General features: G+C 39.5%; 1 protein-coding gene across 1 annotated transcript in view; it reads right to left on the minus strand.

Moving 5' to 3' along the window:
* TRPC7 (transient receptor potential cation channel subfamily C member 7) overlaps positions 1-25360 on the minus strand; it is a 70308-nt gene extending 44948 nt beyond the window's left edge. The window contains exons 1-2 of the mRNA XM_075164637.1: positions 24590-25360; positions 1985-2167 (exon numbers count right to left, since the gene is read on the minus strand). Of these exons, the coding sequence (XP_075020738.1) occupies positions 1985-2167; positions 24590-25342 (936 nt within the window). The 5' untranslated portion in view covers positions 25343-25360. The remainder of the gene's footprint in view (positions 1-1984; positions 2168-24589) is intronic.
* Positions 25361-25586: the final 226 nt, after the last annotated feature.

Here is a 25586-nt window from a genome sequence, read left to right on the forward strand (position 1 = left end):
TTCTGTAATTAGTTTAACAGTTGTTATAGGTGGGCAACAAGTTGCTGTGAGCCAGAAAGGATGCTCAGCTTTCTGGGCATAGGAAGATATTTATCCATAAAAAGATTAACTGTATATGACCTAAAGCACAGATGCTTTAGGTCAGTGTTCATGCATTATGAAAAGATGCACATATGTACAATGTAAGAAATGGAGGAAATGTTCCTCCAAAACCGACTGAGCTAGGATGAATGTACTCAAAGCAGCACAATAACTAACAGCAATTTAGGTCCAGCTAATGGTCTTGGTATCTGAAGGGTGACATAAATATTTATAAGAATAAACAAGCAAAATAGTGCAGAAGACTTCATACATTGAAAAGGCTTGAGGTTTTGACCAACTTCATGATAATTCTCAGACCACAGGTCACCTGGGACTATTCCTTCATGAAGTGCTATCAGTGTCTTTTAGATGAGTTCATTCTGTGAAAGAGCACCAGAGCAAGTTTGGCCTCCTGTTACCAAAGCAACAGCTTCCATAACGAAACTTGACCCAGGTTGTTGAAAGTCATCTAACTAAGAGTGAACTGAGATGTTATGCTCAGTTTTGGTGATGGAACGATGCAGAGACACAACATCCTAGGAGGAAATACTTGGCTCCATACCATGTGCTCCTGCATGAAAGCAATTCATTTCAAATAAGAGTTTTAAGATTCTCTTTAATTAATGGCTTTCATAACAGGAAGAGACCTTCTCTGGCCAGCACAGTGACACAGTCAAGAGGCAAACTGTAGCAGGTGGTGGGTTTGGGAGGGGAAAGAGATAGCAGATGTTAGCTTGAAAATTTGGAACGTTCCCCAAGTCCCATAGCAGGAGCCCAGTTTCCATCAATGCATATTGTAGGAGCAATTAATTGGGACCACCCAGGCCTAGGATTTGCCAGAATCAAATTTTCCATTCACAGAACATACTTCCGTAAAGCTGAATGTTTGTTTAAAATACTTCTAAAAGTCATTCAGTCTTCATGTTTTTCCTTAAAACATACATTTGTCTTCTGTTTTGAAGATTTGGTGGAAATCTGAACTCTTAGAATATGGATCTGGAGCTTTAGGAGAGTGGAAGCTGGGAATCTATCACTTTTTAATCAATGTTTATCTACTTGCATATGCTTTCAAAAAAAATCAAAATTCCAAGTTAATCAGAAATTTATTTTTGAGGTTTTGATCTAATTCTGAATAAAAATTATAAAAGTTCTTTTTTTAAAAACTTAAATTCCACTTTCCCCTCACACTGCAGTAAAGGGTCTCAGCTATGATAAAATTCCTGTTTTTTGAATATGTTCTTTCTGTAGCATTGCAGAAAAGGTAACATTTTTGGTGGTTACAAGTGGCTTTGGAGACTAAAACAAGATATGAATCAGAGCTGAGTGGTCAGGGAGCATTTGAGAGCAGACAGGTGAGACTGCAGACTTGGTCTGCTGACTTCAATCAGGCTGCAGAGTCCAGCTATTTCCTCAGTCTAAGCAGAAGATCTAGTTTGAAGGAAAGACAGATGGTTGGGGAATGGTGAGGAGCTGGATTAAATTATTTGCTTTTATAATTTGTTGCCAAAGATTCCACAGCATCTGATAGGTTTATCCCTTAGCTTCGTGCAAATCACAATGAAGGAAGGAAGACCCTCAGTTTGGTATGGTAACAACTTTTGGTTTCTGCTGAAGTCTTCACAGATTCTGCATAAGAAGCACTGTGCACTATGGGCAGTCCCTTGTGCCATCTATACATTCATGTCTATCACTTGAAAATAGATGCCATACTTGCTGTAATGCGTCCCTTGCAAGTATCCTTCTCCACACTAAAGTGTGTGAGAAAATGCAAATCATGCCATAAAACACTACAATTCCCCGTCCCACTGAAATCTATTTTTCATTTATTATTTTCCAGGTGACATCAAGGAACCATAATTAGATGTGAAGATGTATCTACCAGGGACCCAAAGAAATAGCTTACCTTTTTGACCTCGTATTTAATAGCAAGTTTAATCCTGCTCAGACTTGGCCGGTGGTGCTCAGGGCACAGATGTATGTTCACATCTCCGTTGAGAATCGCCTCTACTTCTTCGGTGTCTCTGCACAGGTCCAGCACCCCCACAACAAAGTCCTTGCATTGCATAGATAGCTTCCTATAGTCGTTCTAAGGGAAAACAGAGAAACCTGCGTTACTTAACTGTGCACTTGAAAGCATACCTCAGACAAACAAACAAAAAAAGCAAAAGCGCGCAATTGTGAGCAAGGTTACTTCTGCAAAAGGTGAGGCTGGAGTAGTAAGGAAGCACTTGATTTCACCCAGGACATAGCTAGCTTTTCACAAATACACAATAACTACTCCAGAATTAATTAGCACTGTTTAATCAGCAACATAGTTTACATTACAATAGAACGTGCTTTAGAGAATAACACATAAATAATTTACAGGGAAATTCTGATTTTAAGCAATCGCCTCACCTTGTCTCTCTGTGTGGCGTATCTTCTAGGAATGTGAAAAGGTGGCCAAACGAAGGTCCTGCTAACCAGTTAGAATTTACAGCAAATTTTACAATTGAGATTCTTCACTAGTAATTCTTTCTTTAGTAACTATCAAGGAGTTTCAGTCTGGTATGACAAGCTGTAGCATCATACACAGATGTGTTCAAATGAATTGTATAGTTGTAATACCAATTTCAGTTTCAAATTTATTACCTAACAATTTGGTTAAACAGTCCCAAAAGAGCATCCAGAGGATAATTTTTGTCATAACACTTCTCCAGGAAACAGAACTTCAGAAACTCAACGTGATTTCCTGTGAAATAATTTCACCTTGCAAACCCAAATTACACTTATTGGAAAAGAGATAGTATGCAGCTGACTTGATAGAGGGCTAGAAGAGCAATTTCACTGCTTTAAATTAAATTGTGATTGATTTTCACATGCTGACACTTAAAAAATGAGGAAAATGCCACCATCTGAGTAAATGTAGTAAATTAGAACACAATTAAGGCTACCATTAATATCCTAACAAAATGGTGATATTAAAGACTCGATGCAACAAATAGAAATGATAAGCATAAGACAAGCTCTTACTGACTTGAGAGATCTTTTCAAATTAGGTTTGATGAGTTAATTAAATTCAGCAGCTTATCTAATTAAGCAAGCAACCAAAAAAAGAAATAGTTAAACCTGGCTTTGATGAAACGATAAGAGTAACCTGGCTTTGTACTCCTATATTTTCTAAATTATTAATTGTAACATTTACACATAGCAAGATATTAGTCTTCCTTATTAGGCAAAGATCTCAAAGCACTGTGCAAACATTCATTAATTAGGTAGAATGGCACTGTCTAAAATATGGTGTTATTAGAGGTGGCTAAATTTCTTTGGACAGTTCTTCCCCTTCAGAACGGAGATGCTCTTGATAATGAATATTTTTTAAATAAGTGGGTTTAAGGACTTTGTCATAGGTTTGAGGTTGCTTCTAATGCATGTGTGTGTGTGTCCCAACTTTGCTTACCATGCTGTCCTGTATGCTGAGGGCTACGAAGAGTTGTTTCACTCAGCACAGAAATATTCAACCGTCGCAGGGAACCAGAAAGCCCTTCAGGGCTGGGATTAGAGCCTTCTCGCAGAAACGGGGAGATGCCATGTCTGATAGGTGAAGGCCCCCTCTCCCTGTTTAGGAGAAGGGCTGAGGAGGAGAGCTGGGGAACAGCCTGTATTTTAGTGTGTGAGACCTTCTGCAAGGTGGAACTTGTATGTTTACATCCTCTTAGCTATCAAAAAGGCTGAAATCTGGGTTTCCCTTTTCGTCCTTGAGTGCTGTAATCAGACCGCATGTTCTAATCGGGGTGTTCATAAATGGAGATCAGCAAGAACTTCAAATTGTCATTAGAAGGAGACATAATATAACAACAAGCAGGTGTTTATCTCTGGTAGAGCAGGTGCATGCCCCATTGCAGAAACTGGGGCACCGAGACATCTATAAACATGCCAATTCAGTGCACTAAGATTTAAGATGTCCTCAAGGTTCAGGCAGAACATGATTGTACATTTGCATCTAAATCTAGTACCTAAGTATTTTGTGGAGATAGGGTTTGTAGAGTGAATGTTATCAACTATGGGGTGAAGTAAGGTCTGAAATGTAAATGAAAGACAGATTGTACTTTATGGATTCAAAGCGCTCCTCTCTAATCAATTCCCTGCTTTAATCTTCACCATACCAAGATGAATTTCAATAAATAGAAAGCTTGTCTGTTCACTGAGAGAATAGATGCCCAAACAAAAATATCAGCCTGGAAATAACTGCAGGAATTGTGAAGGACAGCAAATATAGATAGATCTGAAAATAGATGTAAGCTGGGAATGAAATGCCTAGCTGCCACAGGTAATGGAGACACATAATTAGCCCAGCAGGTTTAAAAAAAACAAGGGTGAGAACTCTGCTAAGGTTTAATACCATTCTGTATGTACTGTTTGCAAAGTTCACAAGCTTATCTCTTAGCCAGCACATTTTAGGTAATTCTCATCACCATTTCCACATCAACTGAACAACTAGTATGTACTTGAACAGATTATTTTTCCTCTTCTGCTTTCTTCAAGGAAAGCAGTTTAGTTAGCAACTAGGAAAGTGCTTCTAAAGCAACTGTAAATGGCAGGCTCCCAGCTGGCAAACTCCATCAAGACCCAACTTTATTCACATCTCCAAGCCTAATTTTTTCACTGGTTCTCTACATTTGCAGAGACAATGAACGATTTTTCTGTTCAAAATTATTTACTCCAATTTTTAAGTAGACACAAGCAGCAACACAATCTACCCAGGATACAGGCTATATAAAGAATAGAATAAAATAAAATAGAGTAAAATAAAATAAAATAAAATAAAATAAAATAAAATAAAATAAAATAAAATAAAATAAAATAAAATGAAGTGTCTTCCAGCCAATCTGCAGCCAGGCAGGAGAGCAGCTCACTGCTCTCAGGAGATACTGCTCGTGTTAAGACAAGCCTCAATGATGACTGAACCTGCTGTGTCTTCTGATGATCCCTTTTACAAAAGCATTTGTCATCTTTGGTCTGGCTTCCTTAATGCTCACAGTCAGCATAGAAAATCCTGTTCAATCTGACGGTGAGAACACAGCCACTCAGTGACTCTCCTAATGTCAGTGTCTTTCTCTTTGCAAGCACAGGCTGTTGAAGGTATCTTTACTAAAAACTGAGATTAGCAGGAGACTGACAGCCACGCTTCTCCTGACCCTGGCTTGCATAGTGTAGCTTTGATGACACATGCAGAAATGACTTACCTGCATATAAAATACGGAATTGTAAGTCATGACGCACGGTAAAAAACTCAAGGAAGCCAAAAAGATTTACAGGCGGCATGCAAGCTATGTATGGTGTATGTGCCAGTGCTGTATAAACTGCCTGCTTTACACATTTGGAAGCATCTGAGATCCTGCATACCCTGCACAAAGGAGTGCTGGTGGGGCTCGCTTTTGCGTAGGACAGAAGGCTGCAGCCCCAGGGCAAGGGTTAGCGAGAGCTGGAAGGGTCAGGAGGAAGAGGTGAAGGAGATCCAGAACGCGTTTCCAGTTACTTTTTGTTACACCAACGTTTTTGAAGATGAGAGCCCTGAGGACTCCTGGTGACTCCACCAGGAGGGGCAGATGGCCACTGTGTCTTGGGGTGCAAAGGGCCGGTCCCCACTTCACCACTGCCTCTGCCAGCCGGGTTCGACCCCCTAACCAGGCACTTCATGGCCCTCCCAGTCTAAATACGTTTCTGGGGGGAACCATCCTGGTTGCAAACCTGGCCAGGGGGTGCAAGTGGGGGTCCTCCCTCCCTCCACAACAAGAAACTCATGGCTGGAGACACAAAATCCAGCTCAGTCCTCTCTCAGCGTTGCAAAACCAGACACAGTCAATGACAATAACCCAAACCTTTTTGAGTACTCCAATTAGCTACCACGTCATAGAAGTCTGAGGAGTATGAGTTTCATAAAACCGATGGGTCTTTACAGTAATGAAAACCACAAATCACATCTGAGGGATGCTGGGGCCTCATCCTGACAAGCTGAGCGCTCTCAAGCCTCAGGGAGGAAGATGAAGGATACAACTAACTACACAAGAAAGCCACTCTGCTTCAAATAACACATGGAACAGTATTTTATTTCCTATAGAGACAGTGAGCAGAGAAGGATCAGGATAATGCTTAAGAATGTTACAGTATCATTTTTTAAAAGCTAGAACATAATAAAAGGATTCCAAATTGGTCATTTCCTGCTTCTTCTAACCCTGTTGTGCATGTGGAGTTAAAAATGTCTAATTTTGCTGTTTTGAAAAGGCTGATGGTACTTGTCATTCACTGCAATTTCTGTGATTACCCTATTATTATCTGTTGATTATGTTCTAAATGAATTCTGTCATGTCTCCACATCTGTTCAAAACCACCCAGATTTCTTCAGAAAAGAGCTGTTTCAGGTCAGAGGGATACAGCCTGAGTAAAAAGTTAAATAAAAAGAGAAAAAGTAAGACCAGCAACCTATCTTGGCTAGTTAATGAAAAAAATAACTGTTTCAAAAGCAATCACAGACAGGGGTTGAAAAGGATCTTCTTCATCTATGGGAGCCTACCTCTGAGATGCCAGCATTGCAGGTGCATTTCGGATGGCACAGGGAGAAGTCTGGCCTCAGTGCTGCAACAGACAGCGAGCAGGTCTGAGATTTGCTGAACCCCTCAGTGCAGAGGAGCTTTCAGCAGAAACTGAAGGGGAGCCAATGGTTCAGAAACTAAGAGGATCAAACCGCTTTATATGCAATTACAAACATCCTCCAGCTCCCTCAAAATTGCTTCTGAGCCTTCTGCCTTCTCAGTCCCAGATTCAGGAACACACTTGGGTTTATGTTTAAATCCCACTGATAAAATACTTGCAAGCATGTGTTTCTGTGCACTGAAGCAATATTTCAGCTTCAGGAATTTCGAAGTGGGATGAGTTTGTCAGTTGGCTTGCAGTTTTTTTGGTTGTAGTCGTTGTAGGTTATTCACTGCACAGTTGTTACTGGAAATGGGGCCACAGACCCACAGGATGGTGCATGACACCCAAATACAGAACAACCTGTACAAGTGCACTATTCATGAAAATTACTCCCTATGTCACCATTTAGGATATTTAATTAAGTTCACTTGAATAATTGCTTCTAAATAACATCCGTAAAGAGCAGGATGGGAACCACAACCCATCAATAGATATTCTAAGCAGAGATAATTCCAAGTTTCACAGTTTTTACTGCTATCCTGTACACAATTAATTGTTCTGTTAGCCGATACTAAAGCTTCTCAGAGTCAGTCTTCTGATCAGAAAAGCTAGTATGACAGATAATTTTCCCTTTGCATATATAACCACATATCTGGCTCAGAATGATTTAATCTACAGACCTTTTCTAAAAAAAAAAAGCAATCTAATGTTGCTTATCAATGCACTTTTTTTTTTTTTTTTGGCCAAATAAAAGGAGGAAAAGGGGAGCAGACACAGGTTGATGGCTATATATTAAAGCCACCATTTCTCAAGGGCTCTGTCCATGGTATATTGTCTGTCTTATAAATCTGCTCCACTGGAATTTGAGGGTTTCCACACAAATCCAAGACTTCTGGAACTAATGAACATGAACGCCCAGCATCTGTGACTGGGGCTATCACAGCACCAGAAAGCCTCTGAGTATTCTCAGTGCATTAACAGATATTATGCATGGCACAGGTCTGCTGAATCCAACCTCCTGTCGGAGCAATGCAGGAGCTGTGTATTTGGCAGTAAATCTGGCATTTCTGGGCAGCATGAAATTTGCTGCACAAATGAAAGCTGTAGGCATGCTGCACAGAGCCTCTTTTTATGTTCCTTGAAGCTCTTGGCTCTTTATATTTAATCTACATCACACATACACATATATCATGGAGAGAAATACTGCATTGCTTAGATTATCATTTTGAGGAGAAGCAGCAGAAAATAAATAAAATGGAGAAGTCATTCTGTAAAAATGAACAGAAAACTACCCCAAATAAAAATGCTTGTAGGAAAAAAACAACGGTGAGAGAAAGGAGGGGGGCAGAAATATTACATGTTAGATTTGAAACGAAATTTTTAAATAAACCATCATATCAAATATTCAAGGTGCTTATAAATATTTACCAATTAGGTTTCACATGAAATATGCACACGCCAGTTTAGAAGCTGTTGGACAGATTTCATTCTAAGTATTTACACTGTCTGTGACTGGCCATATATTTAGGAATGAAAAAAAGCACAAGACCTGTGGGAGGGAAGGCGATGAGAAGAGACACTAAGAAAGGGCCCTGCACTGCTCCTACTCATGTAACCACGTTATCATCTGAAGTGCACTGAACACCCCTTCCAAAGAGCTCTGTCGACTGTGCACATAACTGCTGACACATGTGAATACAGCTGAGCGCATTTCTATTGTTTCCAGACTAAATGCCTACATGCACAGACTATGCCAAGGCTGTACAGTTAATTTTCCAGAAAGCACAACATCAAGTTGGTTTATGTCCTCTTGCTTCTTAAGTGACAGCACATCAGTGATTTTTTGGAGCCTTGGGTGTACTGTGTCATATTCAGTGGGCACGTCTCTGAAAATAAAGCCAAGTGCTCATTTAAAACATTTCACTACTCAGGTTCATGTTGCTAAGTATGTCTGGAGGTAGCAACAGATGCCGCTGGTTCATTTTTGAAATGATCCAGACCTTGACTTCTTCACCTCCAGTGAGCATAATATAATAAGCAATCTGTTGAAATACAAGAGTTTGACATTTCAAAAGTGTGTCTCTGTTGCTTTCCAAGCAATTTGGACCTTTCTAAACGGAGCCAAGACAGACATGGCAACTGTTTGCTCTCTGAAGAGTGCCAGGCTGCAGCACGGTGGAGCAGAGGGGCAGTGCCTCCAGGCAAAGGGTGATTTTCAATCCTGTGAGCGAGTGTCAGGAGACACCAAGAGATGTGTCCAATGAAAGAGCCCAAGGACAAAGCAGACAGTGCTGTTTGTGTTGACATTATTTTTGGCCAAAGACGACCAGAAAACAACAGTATGCTTTGACTGAGGACCAAAAATTGTGTGGCTTCCAATGAGCGATGAAAATAACATCCCTTGCATCATTACAAGGATTTCAATGGCAGTTGCATTGACTGATTTACCATAAGAAATTTTTTTTGCTGCCTCTTTTTTCTCCTCAATAGGTTAAGCTTTCTAGCTGCAATTCATCTCTTCATGTGCACTGCAGGAGCTGATTTCTGAGACAGTGTATCCCTTCAACAAGGGGATAGAGCAGTAAGAAATCAATCAAACCACTGACTTGGGATTTCACCTTATACCTGTTGACTGGTAGATATATCAAATCCTTAAAGAAGCTAACCAAGACGATATTAATGATTTCTGTGGTGGAGTTAGAAAATCCCTTAAAATCGGTTACTGTGCTTTCAGACAGGTCCAGGTGTATGTGTAACCTTCAACAATAACGTTCCAAGAGCTTTATAGTAGGAACTGTCAAAAGCAGCAGAAAGGATATGTTTGCACCTCCCTGTTTTGTTTCTACTCTTTTGTGCTCTAGCTGTTACATATCTATCAACTCTACCGATAATTGCTTATGGGAAATTGTTCATTTTTGTGATAAACACAGCTTCTGTGGGATCAAAACCAAGGAATAAATTTTGCAAGCTCTTTCCATCAATAAAAACATTGGAAAATGCAAAATATTTCACTTTGATATCCCCTTGAAACATTTTTTTAAAAAAACAAAATTCTTTAAAATTTTTTTTTTCTTTTTTAATCTAAAATTAATGGATGGATTATTTGGGGAAATAAAGCCAGGAATCCATTCACATAATCTTAGGAGAAAGCTAAGGACTGAGATTGAACATATTTCCTGACACTTTAACCAAAGTTTTAGATTCTCTAGCATAAGAAATTTCAGAATCAGTCCACTCTCAACTTTTTTTATTACTTATATTGATTTTTTTTCTATTTGAAATTTAAAATAAGTTTCCTGTACATGTGAACTCTCTCTACACTGAAATTAGTGCATTACTTCACTTGTTTAAAGTTCTCACCCTGAAGAGAGTACAATCTTCTTTTTTAATATGCATCTAAGAAGTTGCCATAAGAACACTCCATCTCCCCCATTCCTTTCCCACAGTCACCTTCTTCCTGACAAGTACCATTACTGAGCATCTCTGTAGCATGCATGTGTGCAGAAACATGAGTGCTATTCAGCGTAGAACTAACACCCTATTCCAAGTCTCTGAAGATATTTAAATACACTTAGAACAGAAATTATGTTGGTTGACAAATTTTTGAAATTGGAGTATTTAATATCTCAAGGGTGGCACAGCAGCTTTTCAGCATAAGATGGCATTTGATGTTTGATGTACTTCTCTTTCATATCATCTCAGCTGGTTTTCAAACGCACGTCACAAGTAAGCCACATGCTTTTGATTCCTCAACTAATTAAAAGGTGGGTTTTTACCTTCTTGCAGATTTTCCCAAGCCCATTTGAATGTTTATGCTGAAACACCTGTTTTCAGAAGATAAATTGTCAAGTCCCTGGAGTCACATGAACAGGACAGGCAATACAGAGGTATTAACTAAATGCTTTGGCATGCAAAATGCAGGGAATACACGCATTCCGTGAAGGAGAGGGTCTGTCTCCCTGTCTTGTCAACAGCTTCTCTTTATTAAATACAAACTACACATTTCAAAATAATACTTTGCTAATTCTCCTGGTGAAGAAGGGTTTAGGATCTATTAATGTCAGCAGCAAAAATCAAGCTCATGCTGATGCAGTGCAAAACTCCCGATCCCTCTCCATTATTTTCAAATATCTGTTTGCTCCTTCTGTGGGAACATGACACTCAGAAATGGCTTTTCATATTTTGAAAAACACAAATGCCCCTTGCATTAGAGGAACCTTTATCTCAGCCTTACTGCTATCGTCATGCAGGAAGAATTCCTCTTTTACCCCCAGATGCATTTCACAAGGGCAGGAGTCCAATGCACTGTTGGGGTTAACTGCTTTTGTTTGTCACCTTTTCTGCTTTCAGCAGAGCACTTACACACAGATGATGGACAGCAAATCTGCAGCTCGGATGTGATAGATGTATCAAGGCACAAAAGCTGCCTCTGGGCCAAGCTCCTCATTTCACGTGCCATCCATACTTTTTCTCTCTGGCATTTTCCCATGTTTATTACATCCCTGATCTGTCTGTTACAAGTTCCACTGGGGAAGATCCACATTTCCTATACAATTTGAGACTGAGTAGGTAGTTTCCTTGAGCTAAATGCATTAGCTGCTCTCCTTCAACTGTGTGGCTCTTTTCAGCTCAGCTGCTTGAAACCCCTACATTTCCTGAAAACCAGATGGGAAAAACCGGGAGAAAATAATGGATTTAAATTTAAAGCAATTATTTGCTTAACACAGCTATGTTTATCCCCTAAGCTGAGCTAAATTTTCAGGCACTTTCAGCTTGCTTAAGGAACACATCTATATGTTCAAAGGCGCTATGAGTCCCATCTCTCATAGGAATTTTGGCTAAAACCTGCACTTGCATATCAGAAGAAAGACGACTCCTAAATCCATCCTGCAAGTGAATGCTGGCTTAACTGAGAGCCATGATGCAACTTACTTACATCGATAACTAAAATAACCATATGTCTTCCAGATCTCAAACAGCCAACTACCACAGTTCCCAATGTCCAGCAACAACAGCTCCTTGGAAAACTAGCCACATGCATCAGAGTGGATTAAATTCTGGTCCCCACAGCACCTAAGCAGCAACTGAGCACTTCCGAAAAATGTGATCCCAGCTGCAGAGTCCTGGCACAGAGCACTCTTGACCATATGGACATCATCCTCTCTCTAAGAAGAGCAGACTTAGAAGTGAGGCTGCAGCATTTTTTAAAGCAGAAATATGAATATAAAAAGGTATAATTACATTTCTCTGTCTGAAATGAGTCCAAATCCTGGGGCTTGTGTAGTGACAATGAAATGACACACTTGGTAATGAGCAATTTCCATGCTGCACTGGTGTAAAGTTCCCTGCAACAAATTACATGCCAGGAAATTGCCATTTTTGATCATGTAAATGCCAAAAAACCATAGACACTGAAGTACCTAGCACCATTTTGTGGCGATGTAAAATTGTTTGTATACCATTCCTGTTTATCCACAATCCAGTGGGTAGTCTGCCTAGACACAGTGAGGATGAGTTCATTATAATTATCTACAATAACAACAATTAACAACACAATGAGGGATAAACTAAATCACTTCCCATCTGCATCCTCTTTAATGTTGGACTTGAGATCCTCAGAATGTGTTACTTCGTTTACATTCATTAATAGGATATTAATTCCCTACAGTGCCTTGGATAGACGTACCTGACTCCCTTCTCCCATCTGCTGATCTAGTATTATTATTCTATTCAGAGCAATAGTCCTAATTATGCTCATTTGTTGTTCCAGTAGATATCCTTGCCCAACGTGAATAATAAGCAGCAGCCTTTGGAAACCAGTCATCTCGCTCATAATAAACCACCCGGTTCCTAAGTATTCCCTAAAAACCAATGCTGGTATGTTTGGGCATTTGGTGTTACTAGTCAAACACACAGCGTACCAATATTGTACTGGATTTACATTGCAATAGTGATAGCATCATTTTCCCTCTGTTTTCCTCACCAATAATTTGATTTCATCTTTCTGAAAAATGTCTTTGTCTTTGGCTCTCTAGAGTATACCCGCTCTTGGTGCCATTTATTGGTGAAGGGAGGAGGCAGGGTAATTGTATTACCCTGTAATTTTATATCGGTAAGCGCTCTGAGAAAACTCTCCAAGATGAATGGTGAGTGTGCTGGTAAGGGCAAGCTCAAAGTCATACCAGCTCTGTACTCACTGCAGAGGATCCAGTGACGAGGATGGAAAGGGCCAACATGTCTTTCCTTTCAAAACAGCCAGCTGCAGGTGGCAGGAGCCCTCTCTGCATTGCCATCGAGTAGGTACTCCGGTTTGAATACCAGGACGCATTTTGTCTTGCACGCTCAGTGGGTAAGAAAGGAAAACACGCTGCCACTGTTAACTAAACACAGGCAACTGGCCAATTCATTCCCCCTATTTATCACAGTGCTGCGAGCAGCTGGCAGCAAACCTGGCAGAGAAACGCGAGCTGCTCCTCTCCAGAGCGGCAGCGAGGGCCACGGCTGAGCGCGGTCCCGGGCGGTTCGGCTCTGCCGCAGCAGCCTCCATCTGCCTGCACAAGCAGAAAGTCCCCTGGCACCTGGGCTGGGACACCGACAGAACAGTGAGAGGCAGCACGGAGGAGTTTGTCTCCCCTTAATAGCTTAGAGGCTGGAGAGACAAAAGGGATAGCCCAGAGCATTGGGAAAGGTTGTGGTAGAGCGTAAATCCTACCTATGGATACAACTGCTGTGCATGGATCTCTTAAACCAAGATGCCATCCGTTCTTTCTCACTTGTACAAAGAGAGGAACCCATGAGCAGTGGTCAGCCTCGGGTCAGACCCACCAATTAGTCCGCCAGCTTCACTTTCCAAATTCCTTTCAAAGGGCGAGGATGAAATCATGGTTTCAACAAATCCAAAGAGGATATGATGGTCCACTGAGCCATGATTTTGCCAACTACTGGGACTTTTCTCGCATGTTAAAGCTGTTATAAAATACAAAATGTGAAAGTAATAACATTGTGGTAAGCTGAAGTTTTTATGCTTAAATAAATTTTGAAAGTATTTCTAAACTATTTGTTGCCTGTCTACTGGGTTTGTGACAGTCATTATAACTGTTAGATCCATCCTTCTAAACATCTGTACTCAAAAAGCTGTGGTAGAGGAGTAGTGTTTGCACACAAAAGACTAACACAATGCGGGCAAATCATCTTCATTCCTAAAATCAGTCACCTCCAAAACCAAACAATTTTCTTAACTCCTTGCCTCTGAGAAGCAGAACCAGAGTGAGGAACAGGTATCACGGCATCACTTTCGCTAGAAGAGCTCCCAAAAGCCAGCTAAATGCTACTTAAATCTTCACACCAGCTGACTACTGACCTTTATGCAGCTGTATGTGGTGTATATGACTCCACAACACACATGGGCACTATATTAATTTAATTTAACCTTATTTCACTTCATTTTATATCACAGCAACTTTAACTTAATATAACCCTGTATTTAACCTTGCCTTCACACAAATCCCTTCCACACACAACAAATTATCTCAAAATGTCAGCTGGTTTTTTCCTTCTACTTAGTCAAAACTCTTTACATTCCTGATTAACATGTTACAAGCTTTATTATGCTTCACCCTGACTACAAAATATTCAGAGCTTGTCCGTATCAAAGGTGAATGATGCTCCCTTTTTCTTCACTATCAAAAGTTCAGCTTCAAGAAGGATGAAAAGGAAATGTCTCAACTCTGAAACCCTTTCTTCTAAATATATTCAATGTGCTCCAAGTTATTCTATGTAAGATGTTACACACACAAAAATACCTCCTGAAAATCATGGCTCAGTAAATTTAGTTGCCACTAGGCCTTGGCAGTTCAGAATGATTTATAAAAGTCACCTTACATAACAAAAATTAATTTCTAAATTCCTCATTATATCCAGGGTTTAAGAACTGTTTGGAAAATCTGGACTTAATATAATCACTACAGCAGGCCACAAGAGGAAGAAAAATAAAAGTCACCAGCCATTTATGCAGAGAGAAGACACACAGACGGCCCCGGGGCGACCCATTTACTGGAGTGTTGAAGCTTCAGATTCAGAAATTTAATATCAGATGTTTCTGGCAGGGGAGGAACAAACACACTGATGTTGCTGGGTTTTCCCCTCTTTTGCTACAGATTCCTTCCAGAATTATTTCTGTGTAAGGGAGTTCACTCCGCTCACCACCCTTACCAACTCCTGCCCTTCAGGTTCCTTAAAACCGTGTCCCTTAATAGGGATTTTGCAACTTGACAGAAGTGCACTCTTGATGGAGGGTGGGCTGCTTATTTGTAAGGAAACATTGAAATCCCAGGAGCAAAATGACTTTAAAGCAACTGAAATATGCTCAATGCCCACTGGTTCCAGATTTTGCACTTATCTCTCTACCTGGCTAAAATGTCGCATTGTTTGACTTAAAACTTATCTACACGAAAATGCTTCTGAAATGCTTGACAGTGGCGAGGCAGCTGCTGTGCTCCTTCGTTATGTGAACCATTTCCATTGTCTCCTCTTCCGACCCAGTTCATGAATCCACCTGTTGTCTCCCATTAATGATTATAAGGGGTTTCCATGTTATTTTATATTTTTATGATCATGGCTGTTGCTCACCAAAACTGGAATCCTGCTCTAGTATTAGGGCTGTTATGTGAAATCAAACTGGAAACAGTAAGCTGTAAGTGCCACAGTTGCAATGCTGTTCATCCTTAATTGAGTAGGACTAGAAATTACTTCCCAAGGAGCTGTAAAGGGTAATAAACATTGCACTGATGGTGTGCAAACTGGCATTGCCACGAGTCTCACTTGCAGTAGCATCACAGGAAACAAAAGTATCCCAGCTGTACTCTCTGGGAGATTCAAATATTTCCAGGGTTACTTCTGTCTTGCCATCTCCAAATGCCAAAAGTTTCCTCCAAACAATTTTTTGAGGGGAGCGAAACCCTTAAGGCATTAATTAAAATATTAAATTTTCTTACACTGAGGCATTGTCTCTGATTTGATGTGTTGAAAGAATCTTTTTTCCCCTCCACTCTTTCAAAAGAGAGACATGGGCTTGTTCCTCTGGGAAAGTGAAGGAAACATTTTCTTGCAGAAAGTATTTTGTCAACTTTTGGAGAGGTTTGCTTTTTCTTTTTTGACCAAAGTTAGCTGGGAGATTTCAACAACAATGTCACTCAATCATCCATAAAGTAGGTTAAATGACCTTGTAGCAGTGGCCAGGATCCAATTTTATGTGACTGCTCAGTGGCTAGTGCTGTCGCTAGAGTTACAACTTTCATGAATAATGGTCTTATTTTTTCCAAGTGCAGATGTGGGTTGTAGATGGCTGAGTTATACCTTTCACTGTGAATCACAGCATCTACTACTCTGCTTTACTGTGAATAGACATAGACAGATGTTAACATACCTTCACATTCGCAGATACAAATACATTTTTTTCAAGACAGCTCCAGGCATCACAGCTTTGGCATCAGTTCTAAACCACTGTGAAAAGCTTTGGAGATTTTCTTCTCATGCAACATTTTAAAACAATTTTGCTTGGGCAATGTGCCAGGCAGAAAATGATTTCATCACAGAACAGACATAGAAATAGCACTTGCAATAACAGCTCTCAAAATATGGAGGAAATTTCTTAATTTATAAATATTTAAAGAGAACAATACAAGAGTCACAAATTTGGTGCGTTTTTTTAAGGTCAGAAGGGTTCTCTACATCCATTTTCCACAATCTCTGCTACACATCCATGCAAAACATAGCTGCAATTAATTAATTTATCTCTCAAGACAAATCCAATGTATCATCTATTATTAGTGGATTTGTCTCTGAAAAAGAACAGCATGGAGAATGAGTTCCTCATGTGCAGAGTGAGACCAACTCAGTGAGCCAAACCAAATTTTGCTACAAGGCTTAAATATATTCTTCTTCTCTCAAGCTATTTCCACAATAATTTTTTATTTCCTCTCTTATTGTAATACCTAACTTGTTTCAACAGTAAGTTAAAACTTTAATAATAGGAAATTTGTTTTCCTGCTTTACTGGGACTTGATTCTTTCCTGTATTATGAGTTGGGTAATTGGTTGTACCTGCTTATGTGTTTGCTTTGCACAAGTGAAAATTGAAAAAAAGAATCGTAGCTTCTAAACACACATATTTTCAAGGCAGTAGAGAAAATTGTCTTTTAGGCAAGAAGGAAAAAAAAAAAAAGAATAAATAGTTCTTTTTTAAGGCTAAAAAAACCACCAAACCACATCCCTGACCCTGTCTCTAAGAAAAAATAACGTTATCATTAAAGACTGACCTGGAAAAGTTCGTATAATCTTTAAAAAAAGATTATAGATTACTGGCCTATCTTTAGAGACAGCAGTTTTCATCATTTCTGCAAAGTGTAACTCTCTTGACTTCTCACTAGCAGTGTAAATGCATTTAACAATGTATACATTTTTGTCCTTTCTCAGGGATCATGCACATTTAGATAAAAAAATCAAAAAGTGAGTCATCCTTTTGACTTTGAGTACCAAAGGCTTCAAAGGCAGCAGGGATGTCCCCTAGAGCAGCCAAAGGTAGTGAAGTAGCACAGAGCCAACAGGAGAAGCAGAGAAGCTAATTAGAACATAAATTGCAACACAAAAAAGGTCTGATAGGAATGTTCTGGCCCAGCCCTATCAAAGCCCAGTATCATTAGGCATTAATTTGGGATAAAGCTGAATAACCCAGTGGCCTGCTCTCTGCGTTAGAATTTTAGCAAGGAGAGTCACAAGAGGTAGCAGAGGAAAGGGATGCAATGGGGAGAGCTGGTTTTCACTCCCAAGCAGCTGCTTTTTTGGTTGTCAGAGAACCCACAGGAGCAGAAACAGCGGTGGCTTCACAGCTGTGTACAGGACCTGTGTGAGACAATCACTTGAGAACAGCGACCATGCATATACTCAAAAGTATTTATAATGGTGATGCTTCATTTTGAAAACAGGAACTAGGTAAGATTGATGCTACTTGTGCAGGAGAAAATAAAAACAGTAGTAAAAGGGATTGAATATATTCTGCCTACCAGGTCAGATTTCTGAAATTCCCTTCTGTCTTCTCTTCCTAAAATCCAGCAAAGTGAAACAGCAGGAAAAAAGGAAGTTGCACAAGTAAAAAGACAGCTTTTTAAAATGTACAAGTCCTATCTGGAAGAAAAAAATAGAAAAGAACAGAAATTCTGGAAAATTAAATTAAAACCTGAAGTAAGGCCAGGTAAAAACACTAAAGCCTCAAAGAGCATCTTGCTGAAATAATAAATATGACTCATAAAAGGTGTTCCCAAACATAGCCGAAGCAAGATATCTGCCAGAGAGTATGTTGAGGCGAGAGATTATGAAGGGATAAAACGATCACTCAAGGAAGAATGGGTCAGAGAGGAAAAATTAAGTGATTGATTTACAAGAGTGTTCATGAGGTTAATTAGGGAGGTTCCCACGGCAATCTCTTTTTTTTTTAATGGGAGATGAGTTTCAGAGGCTATCTCCAATCAGTCAGTCCTGAGAGCAAACAAGTCTAAGAGTTTGTTCAGTTTGGGTAGGAAGCAGCTTCTAAGTGCAGTCTTACTGGTTTACAGCCTGATGGTTTTCAAGAATTTTTCTCTTTCCAGGTTCACTGCTATCCTCCATTCTCACAAAATATTCCCCCTTCCTACTGTTTTGCTTCCCAATGTTTTCTGCCCTTTCCTATTTTCTTTATCACTCATTTCAAAAAGCAAGAGTCTAATAATTATTTTTTTAACTCCATGCAGCTTGTATTTTTCATGCTAAAATGTTTCCCAGTTGGGACCACAGAGTTCAACTTTTGCAGTCAGCTCTTCTTTCCAAGTTTTCTTAGGCCTTCACATAATTTTTATATCTTATTTTCTCTGTATATATTATCATCCCCTCTTATTTTCTTATAAATTTTAAAACAAACCCTCCTATTTATTTTTTATTTAAAGAGTTAGACTTCTTTCATTAAATCAAATTTCACCAAGTTTAGCAATAAATATGGGGAAAGGAAGCAGTTTACAATCCCTGATGTATTTATCCTCAGCAATGCCTGGGATTTGCAGATGGCCTGAGAAATGAAGAGGTTGGAAGGTGTCCTTCAATGCTGCAGAGCCACAAACCCTAAAAAGCTGCAGCTTCTCATCAAGATATAACCAGATATGCCAGTGCTTATTACTTTGCAACAGCAGTACAGTGTCATCCTCAAACTGCAGGATCTGGTCCCAATTCCTCATTTGTAGAGATAAAGCCAGAAATACTGAGAAAATTTACAAGGTCATTTCTCTTACAAAGTTTAGGCCAAGCACATCCTGTGAAGTTAACAATTTATATTTAGGTAGAAAAAAGGTGGGGCTGACTTACTGGAGCAAGAGCTGTGCTGCAGGAACGCCAAATCATCCCTAACAGATACAAGTCACTGAGTCTCCAGGGCTGTTCTGCCAGTCTTTCAGGATCACAAGAATTTAGGGATTTGAGCCTCAGCTGTTTTACATTTCTGCAGCCCCAACGAAACAAGAAGCAGTTCCTAGCAGGCATATCTCTGTAGGCATCTACACACCTGACTTGCTGCCACACAAGCCATCGCTCCCCACAAATAGCATAGCAGCCAGTTGCAGTCCATCAGCCAGCTGAGCCTGGACATGATGCTCGCCTGCACACACGAGCAGGCTCACAGCTGGGGTCTGCTTTTGGATCCCAATGTTTTTTTAGAGAAAGGACAACAGTTAAAAAAAAAGTGACAGCAAGAGGCATATAATTTAGAAACAAAACATGTTACGCTGTAGTAAATGAACTGACAATGTTGGTAGGATTGATAAACAAAGACCACGCACCATATGTCTTCCAGGTGGTGGTTTTGATCATGTCTTCAGTAACATTTTAATCAACAGGAGCTGAGATCTTATTTACCACTTATGGTTGGTGAGATCTTTTCATAGCTTCCTTTGCAATTCTACAATATATTTTGTCTCAATTGCTAAATGGAATGAATTGGCTGATTGTCTTCATCACAAGGGTGTTTCCTGACATACACAAGCATGTAGTCTAATTTGAGAGCGTGCAAGTCTGTAAAACAGACCTGGGTGCAGAGTGGGATCCCACCAGAAACAGGAATGCACAGTCACAGCTTTAAGAAAGAATAAACAAAGCTATTACTCTGCATTTTACTCATTGTTTCCAGGACGTGTATTGTAATATCAAGCCTAATGCTGCTGTTAAAGACAGTTGCAAGGGCATTTCCTGCAGACTGCTAGAAATGTTATCTCCTAAGGGGTTCAATGGATATATTAAAATGATTCTGTTGACTCTGCTTTTAATATTCCAGTCTGAGGACAGCGGGTAACTGTGAAGACATCTGCATACGGTTTCACGCCAAGGTGACATGAGGAAGATTGATTTCTCTGGACCAAAGTGGAGAGCAACACCCATCAGCCTGGCTCATGGGTGATGACTTGTTCATATGGACAAATCCTGGCTATGTTATTCACACTGGAAGTGACATCAAGCTTACTTGCATGAGCAAAACAAACAGAAGATACTGTAGATGAGAGAAGGATTATTTGCTTTATGACTCAGGCCCAGGGTCTGCCAACTTTGAAAGAAATGGGAGGATACACAGATTTTTTTCAATTTGAGTAAAAGCACAGCATGGTCCAGCAGCTTCAGATGCTTAACGTCTCCTTTTATAGTCAGCTGTGTTTAACACTCAGCTCTACTTCGAAGCTGTAAAATATCTTAACATAATATGATATGTACAAACTGATTGGGATGTATTAAGCTATAATTTGCCTAAATACCAAGATGGCATTTCATTAGTGACCATGCTTCTGCAGACTGTAGGCACAACTGGGTGGGAAACTGAGGCGTTTATTTCAATTAAAAATCAAAAGTAAAATTAAAACAGAAATGTAGGACAAAAGTAATGTGCTTTGTAGTTTTCCATGAAGGGTGGAAAACAGCCATTAGGCCAGTGATTACAATATGACGCTGTTTTGAGGGAGAAAACAAATAACTTTAGCCTAGCAGAGCTAGGATCCCTCTAGTCCGCAAAGGGAGGAAGGCTCCCTTCTCTTTCTCTCTCTTTCCAAGGGCAATACACACCAAGGGCCTAACCTAGTGGACTAAACCAGGCCCTTGATATGTATTGCCTTTGCTCCAGTGGATGAGGTTTTTTTTAAAAAAACACAAGATGAAAACTGGGAATAATGAGAAAGTAATGAACTGGTTCTTAATTTTGAGCTTTCAAATGGGATATACAAAAATGGCAAAGCACGGAGTTAAGGTTGTTTTTTCAACTTGGGCTTCCTCCACTATGGAAGGTTGTAATTGCACAAAGACCTGCAAACATGCACAGTGACTCTGACATGTACTTCTCTTCTGAAATTTCAAGAATACACCTCTGAGGGGTTTCCATATCTGGGCTAATTGCCAGGACATTTAATGCAATCACATTGCTAGTATTTTCAGTAGAAACAACCAGTTCAATATTTTTCATCTTATTTGGGGGAAGAGGGATTTTTTGGGTTGGATTATTTATTTTTAGACTCCTGGATGACATCTTTCAAAGCAATTTGTTTTCTCCTATTAATAAGAAATCTTTTTTGCAAGGCACAGACACTAGAGAATTTAAGGGGAAAATATGAAATTATTTCTATTTGAATGTAACATTATTCTACTTTTTTTTTTCCCTAATCAATAAGCACTGCAAAAGCTGGCATTTGCTTGAAATAATGGTACAGCAACATTGATCCAAACTATACATTTCTTCTAAATACTGGGACAGATCCTCATCTTCCATGGCCTCATCTAAGCTTCAGTGAAAAAGCACTGATTTACCCCAATAGAGTATCTGCTCCAGTAAAACCATCATCATTGCTCAGCTCTGAGAGCTTCCCTCTTTCTTCCAGCTCCAAGCCTCCACTCTTATTATTGTCTTCAGCAGCTGGGAAGCCACGTAGTAGCTGACTGTCTTGACCTTGCTTTTGAGCCAAAATCAACACATCAAGAACGGAGTTCAATAGGGCAGTATATCCACTCCAGACTGATAGCCAGAACATCTACTCTTGCTGTTAAAGACCTATCGATCAGTCAACAGAAAGGCTGCTAAAGTCCAGCAGTGTGATCTAACATATGTCCAGACTCCCATTTTCACCTTTATAACACTCCCATACTACTTTGTGATTGCGATGCTTATGCAAAGACATTTCATAAGAACTGCAGTGTATGACTGGATCTTAGCAATTTAGGATGAGAAAAATCTATTCAGCTTCTGTAGCTGTAAAAAAGAATGAATAAAATTATTTTCATCTGGTAGTCTTCATTGGAGTCTCTCTCAAACTGTGGCCAACCACAGCTAATGCAACTTCTCTCCTTTAAAGTGGTTCACATTGCTGGTTTTTTTCACCTTTCGTATCTGTACAAAGAGGCAACTCATCTCAAAATTTTCATGTTCTCTAAAAACACCCTCAGTCTGATGTGCTGAACAGTGCTATTGCATAAGAGATTTAGGGCAGCAAGCAGCAGGTGAGAGGCACTGCATTTATATTTTAATTAGGTCTTGCTAGGAGTTTCTTCAGAGGTAGGTTATCTAACCCTTAATTACTCTTTGTCCACCTACATTATTAAAATCTTACTTGTGTCCTTCCGTTTCAAGGACTTTTTGTACCTCCTGAAAACTGTATTGCTAAGATTGCATATAAATAACTATTCTGAAACAATCCCAAGTGATAATTCTATAAATCTGTTAAGCACCAATGGTAATTACAGAACTTTAGCAATAAAAAGTAAAAAGTTGGGGAAATTATTATTTTAAGGCACAAAAAAAAGTCCTGTGAAGCTTTTCTGGTTTCATAAATTTTCATTATTTGTGGACTCCTTAAATACATTTTAAGCAATTGCATTCTTTTAGAAATTCTTAGAAATGAATTCTCAAAATGTCATGTTCTGTGAAAAAAACCCTACTGTTTTAATACCCTATTCCACATCACACTGATTATGTTAATAACGTTAAATATTTTTGCATAAATACATACATCTGATTTTTTTTCCTACAGTGGGAATACATTATAATCTTAAGATGTTTCGTATTTCTGGAAGTATTAATATACAAAAGGAAGGTGACAACTTTGAAGTAAACTAGTGGTATGTGTACTTCTGAGGTACTTCACTAACATACATAGATGTGTCTGGCACAGAACCTTCCAAAAGGGCAATGAAATAGGAAAGCCTTCCTGGAAATACAATACTTTGGCAAAGGGTTTCTGATGATTTTTGCCATATTGATTTACTCGCATCCATTTGCCAATGCTGGGGAGATATAACCACCATGAGACTATTTAACATTTGATTGCTTGTTTGCTTCTGGAGGATTCATGTACCTGCCAGTGCCAGTCTAGACCATGCTGGCAGCTCTATGAACAAAAGGAGGGATTCTGGTAGAAATAGATTTTATCAGAACTGACAGGCATGCAATACTGAGGCTGCTCATGCTCCACACAATATATATTTTTCTACTGAAAAGAAGCTGGAACATTAATGAGATATTAATGTTGTTAACTGTGGATGTGAGCCCAGAGTGCTTTCACACTGGAGTAACCCTCGCTCAAGCAGCCAGATTCCCTGAACCCAAAGAGGTTGCTTCACCGGGACACAACGCCATGCAAGTAAAAACTGCCTTTTAAATTATTGTGTCCTTGCAATTCTGATTCACATGGGTAAAAAGAGTTTGCAAGATTTTGCCCTAATTTTATTGCCAAAAGACCTCAGTGGTTTGGGTGTTTTTTCCTGTTAGAGACTTACTACAGGGTTTCAAAGGCAATAGCCTGAGAACGTGCTTTCTTCTCACTTTTAAATTGGAGAGCATATAGCTACAAATCCTGAAATGGATTCTTTAACACTTGGATAGTTTTCTAAATTAAAAATAATGGATTCCTGGCAGGCATCCTCCCCCAGTTTACTCACAACATAGATTTTATTACCCCAGTGTCACTGATAGTGATTGTAGCTGCACAATAGTCATAAGTCAGAAAACAGTGTTATGTTGATGACTGAGCCACTGAAAATGATTTTTTTCATGACTAATTTATTTTAGAAAGGGAGACAATGCTATTTATGTCATGTAAATGACTTAGAAAAATAATGCAAATGACATTGGACATTTACAAACTCATTATGATAATGGAAATCTTGAATAACTTGTAAGATAGTTCTGCAAGTTCCACTGTTATGTTTGGCATGATGATAAACTTCATAACAATCTCTTGATCATTTTTCTCCTCCTTTTTCAAGAAATTCATCATATACAGATGCAGTACCAAACCATTAAGATGCAATGCAATTTAAATTATTTTACAGAGAACCAAAATTGCTTAATTTATATCTTTTATCCTTGTAACAGAACTAGATGTACTGGATTCTTAAGCCATTAAACCAGCCTCTAAAGCTCTGCCTCTAAAATAGATTGCTCAATTAAAAAGACTTACCTTTCTTACAAAAAATGAGTCTCCATTTTTGTAATAATCTAATTTTTATTCTTGCTGCAAACTAGAGATTCTGAGCAATCACAGTGTGCAACATAAAAACTCCAAGTAAGGGTGGCTCTGCTATAATACGCAATATTCAGTTCCAAATATTTATTAACTGGAGAATGCAGAGTGATCTGAATCTATGTGTCGTTAACACATCTGGCAGGTTCTGTAGCTTCTGTTTCCTCCCCCACCCCCTCAAATGGCAAACCAAGACTTGCTCAAACATGTAAAACACAGTACCCTGAACACATTCAGCCCAAGGAAAAAGGCACAGTGGTAAATTACCTTAAATTCAGTTTCAATGTTGGCTAGTCTGGCCAATTCATTGCTTAGCTCTAAAGCAGTAAGGACAGGGTCTTCACTGGAAAGAGACAAATAAGCAGCACTGGCTAATCCTTTGTAGGCATTCATTCTCGATCGAGAGTGACTAAAGGAATCTTTCCTCTGCTTCTCAATACATTCATTGCACTTGCAAAAATAGTCATGTGGCCGTTCAATCCGCGCGCCTTTTAGAAGTAAGATGTGAACGATTTCATATTCCTGGCAGTGGGCAGCAAGTATGATAGGGGTAATGTCGTGGGAGAACCGAGTTCCATCTTCATCGTAGGCATAAAAATCATCGTCTCTCAGTTCCTGCTCAAGGGGGCTGAGTGTGAGACGCTGTCCTTGTGCAAAGGCTGGATGGTTCAATATTGCTTCTACAATGCGCACGTATCCTTTACTGATGGCTAACAAAAGTGCATCTCCAACTCGAGCAAGATTCTCCTTTTTGAGGAGGAGCTCTGTCACTTCCAGATGCTCATTCCCTACAGCTAACTGTAGGGCGTTTTGTCCCATATAATCGACACAATTAAAGTTCAAGGTTTTGGATTCCTCCAGCATTTTTCGCACAACGGGAATATTGCCATATTCTGCAGAATCGAGAAAGCGTTCCTCTTCTGCAGTCAGGCTGGTGCCTTTCTCATTGAACATGTAGGCTGGGCCCCGGATGGCCTGCCTCCGGCCCTTCTCCCGAAGGGTTGTGTGCCTTCGATGCATGTTTTTATAATTGTTGTTTCTCAACCTGCAGAAAACCGGAAAGGAAGGTTGGTTATATTCTCGGAGAGTCATAAACTCACATAACCTGAAATAAGGCTAGAAATGTCTCATCATGATCAGATCTCGCTAGCTTTTTGTGATTTGGGCCAGTTGTTTAAAATCATTTAGGATACATGTGGAATAAAGAAGATTAGTTTTCTGAACAACACACGAGTTCTTTTCTGACTTGTACACCCTTCTGGAT

Source organism: Calonectris borealis, chromosome 15 (genome assembly GCF_964195595.1).
Source record: "Calonectris borealis chromosome 15, bCalBor7.hap1.2, whole genome shotgun sequence".
Taxonomy (NCBI): Eukaryota; Metazoa; Chordata; class Aves; order Procellariiformes; family Procellariidae; genus Calonectris; species Calonectris borealis.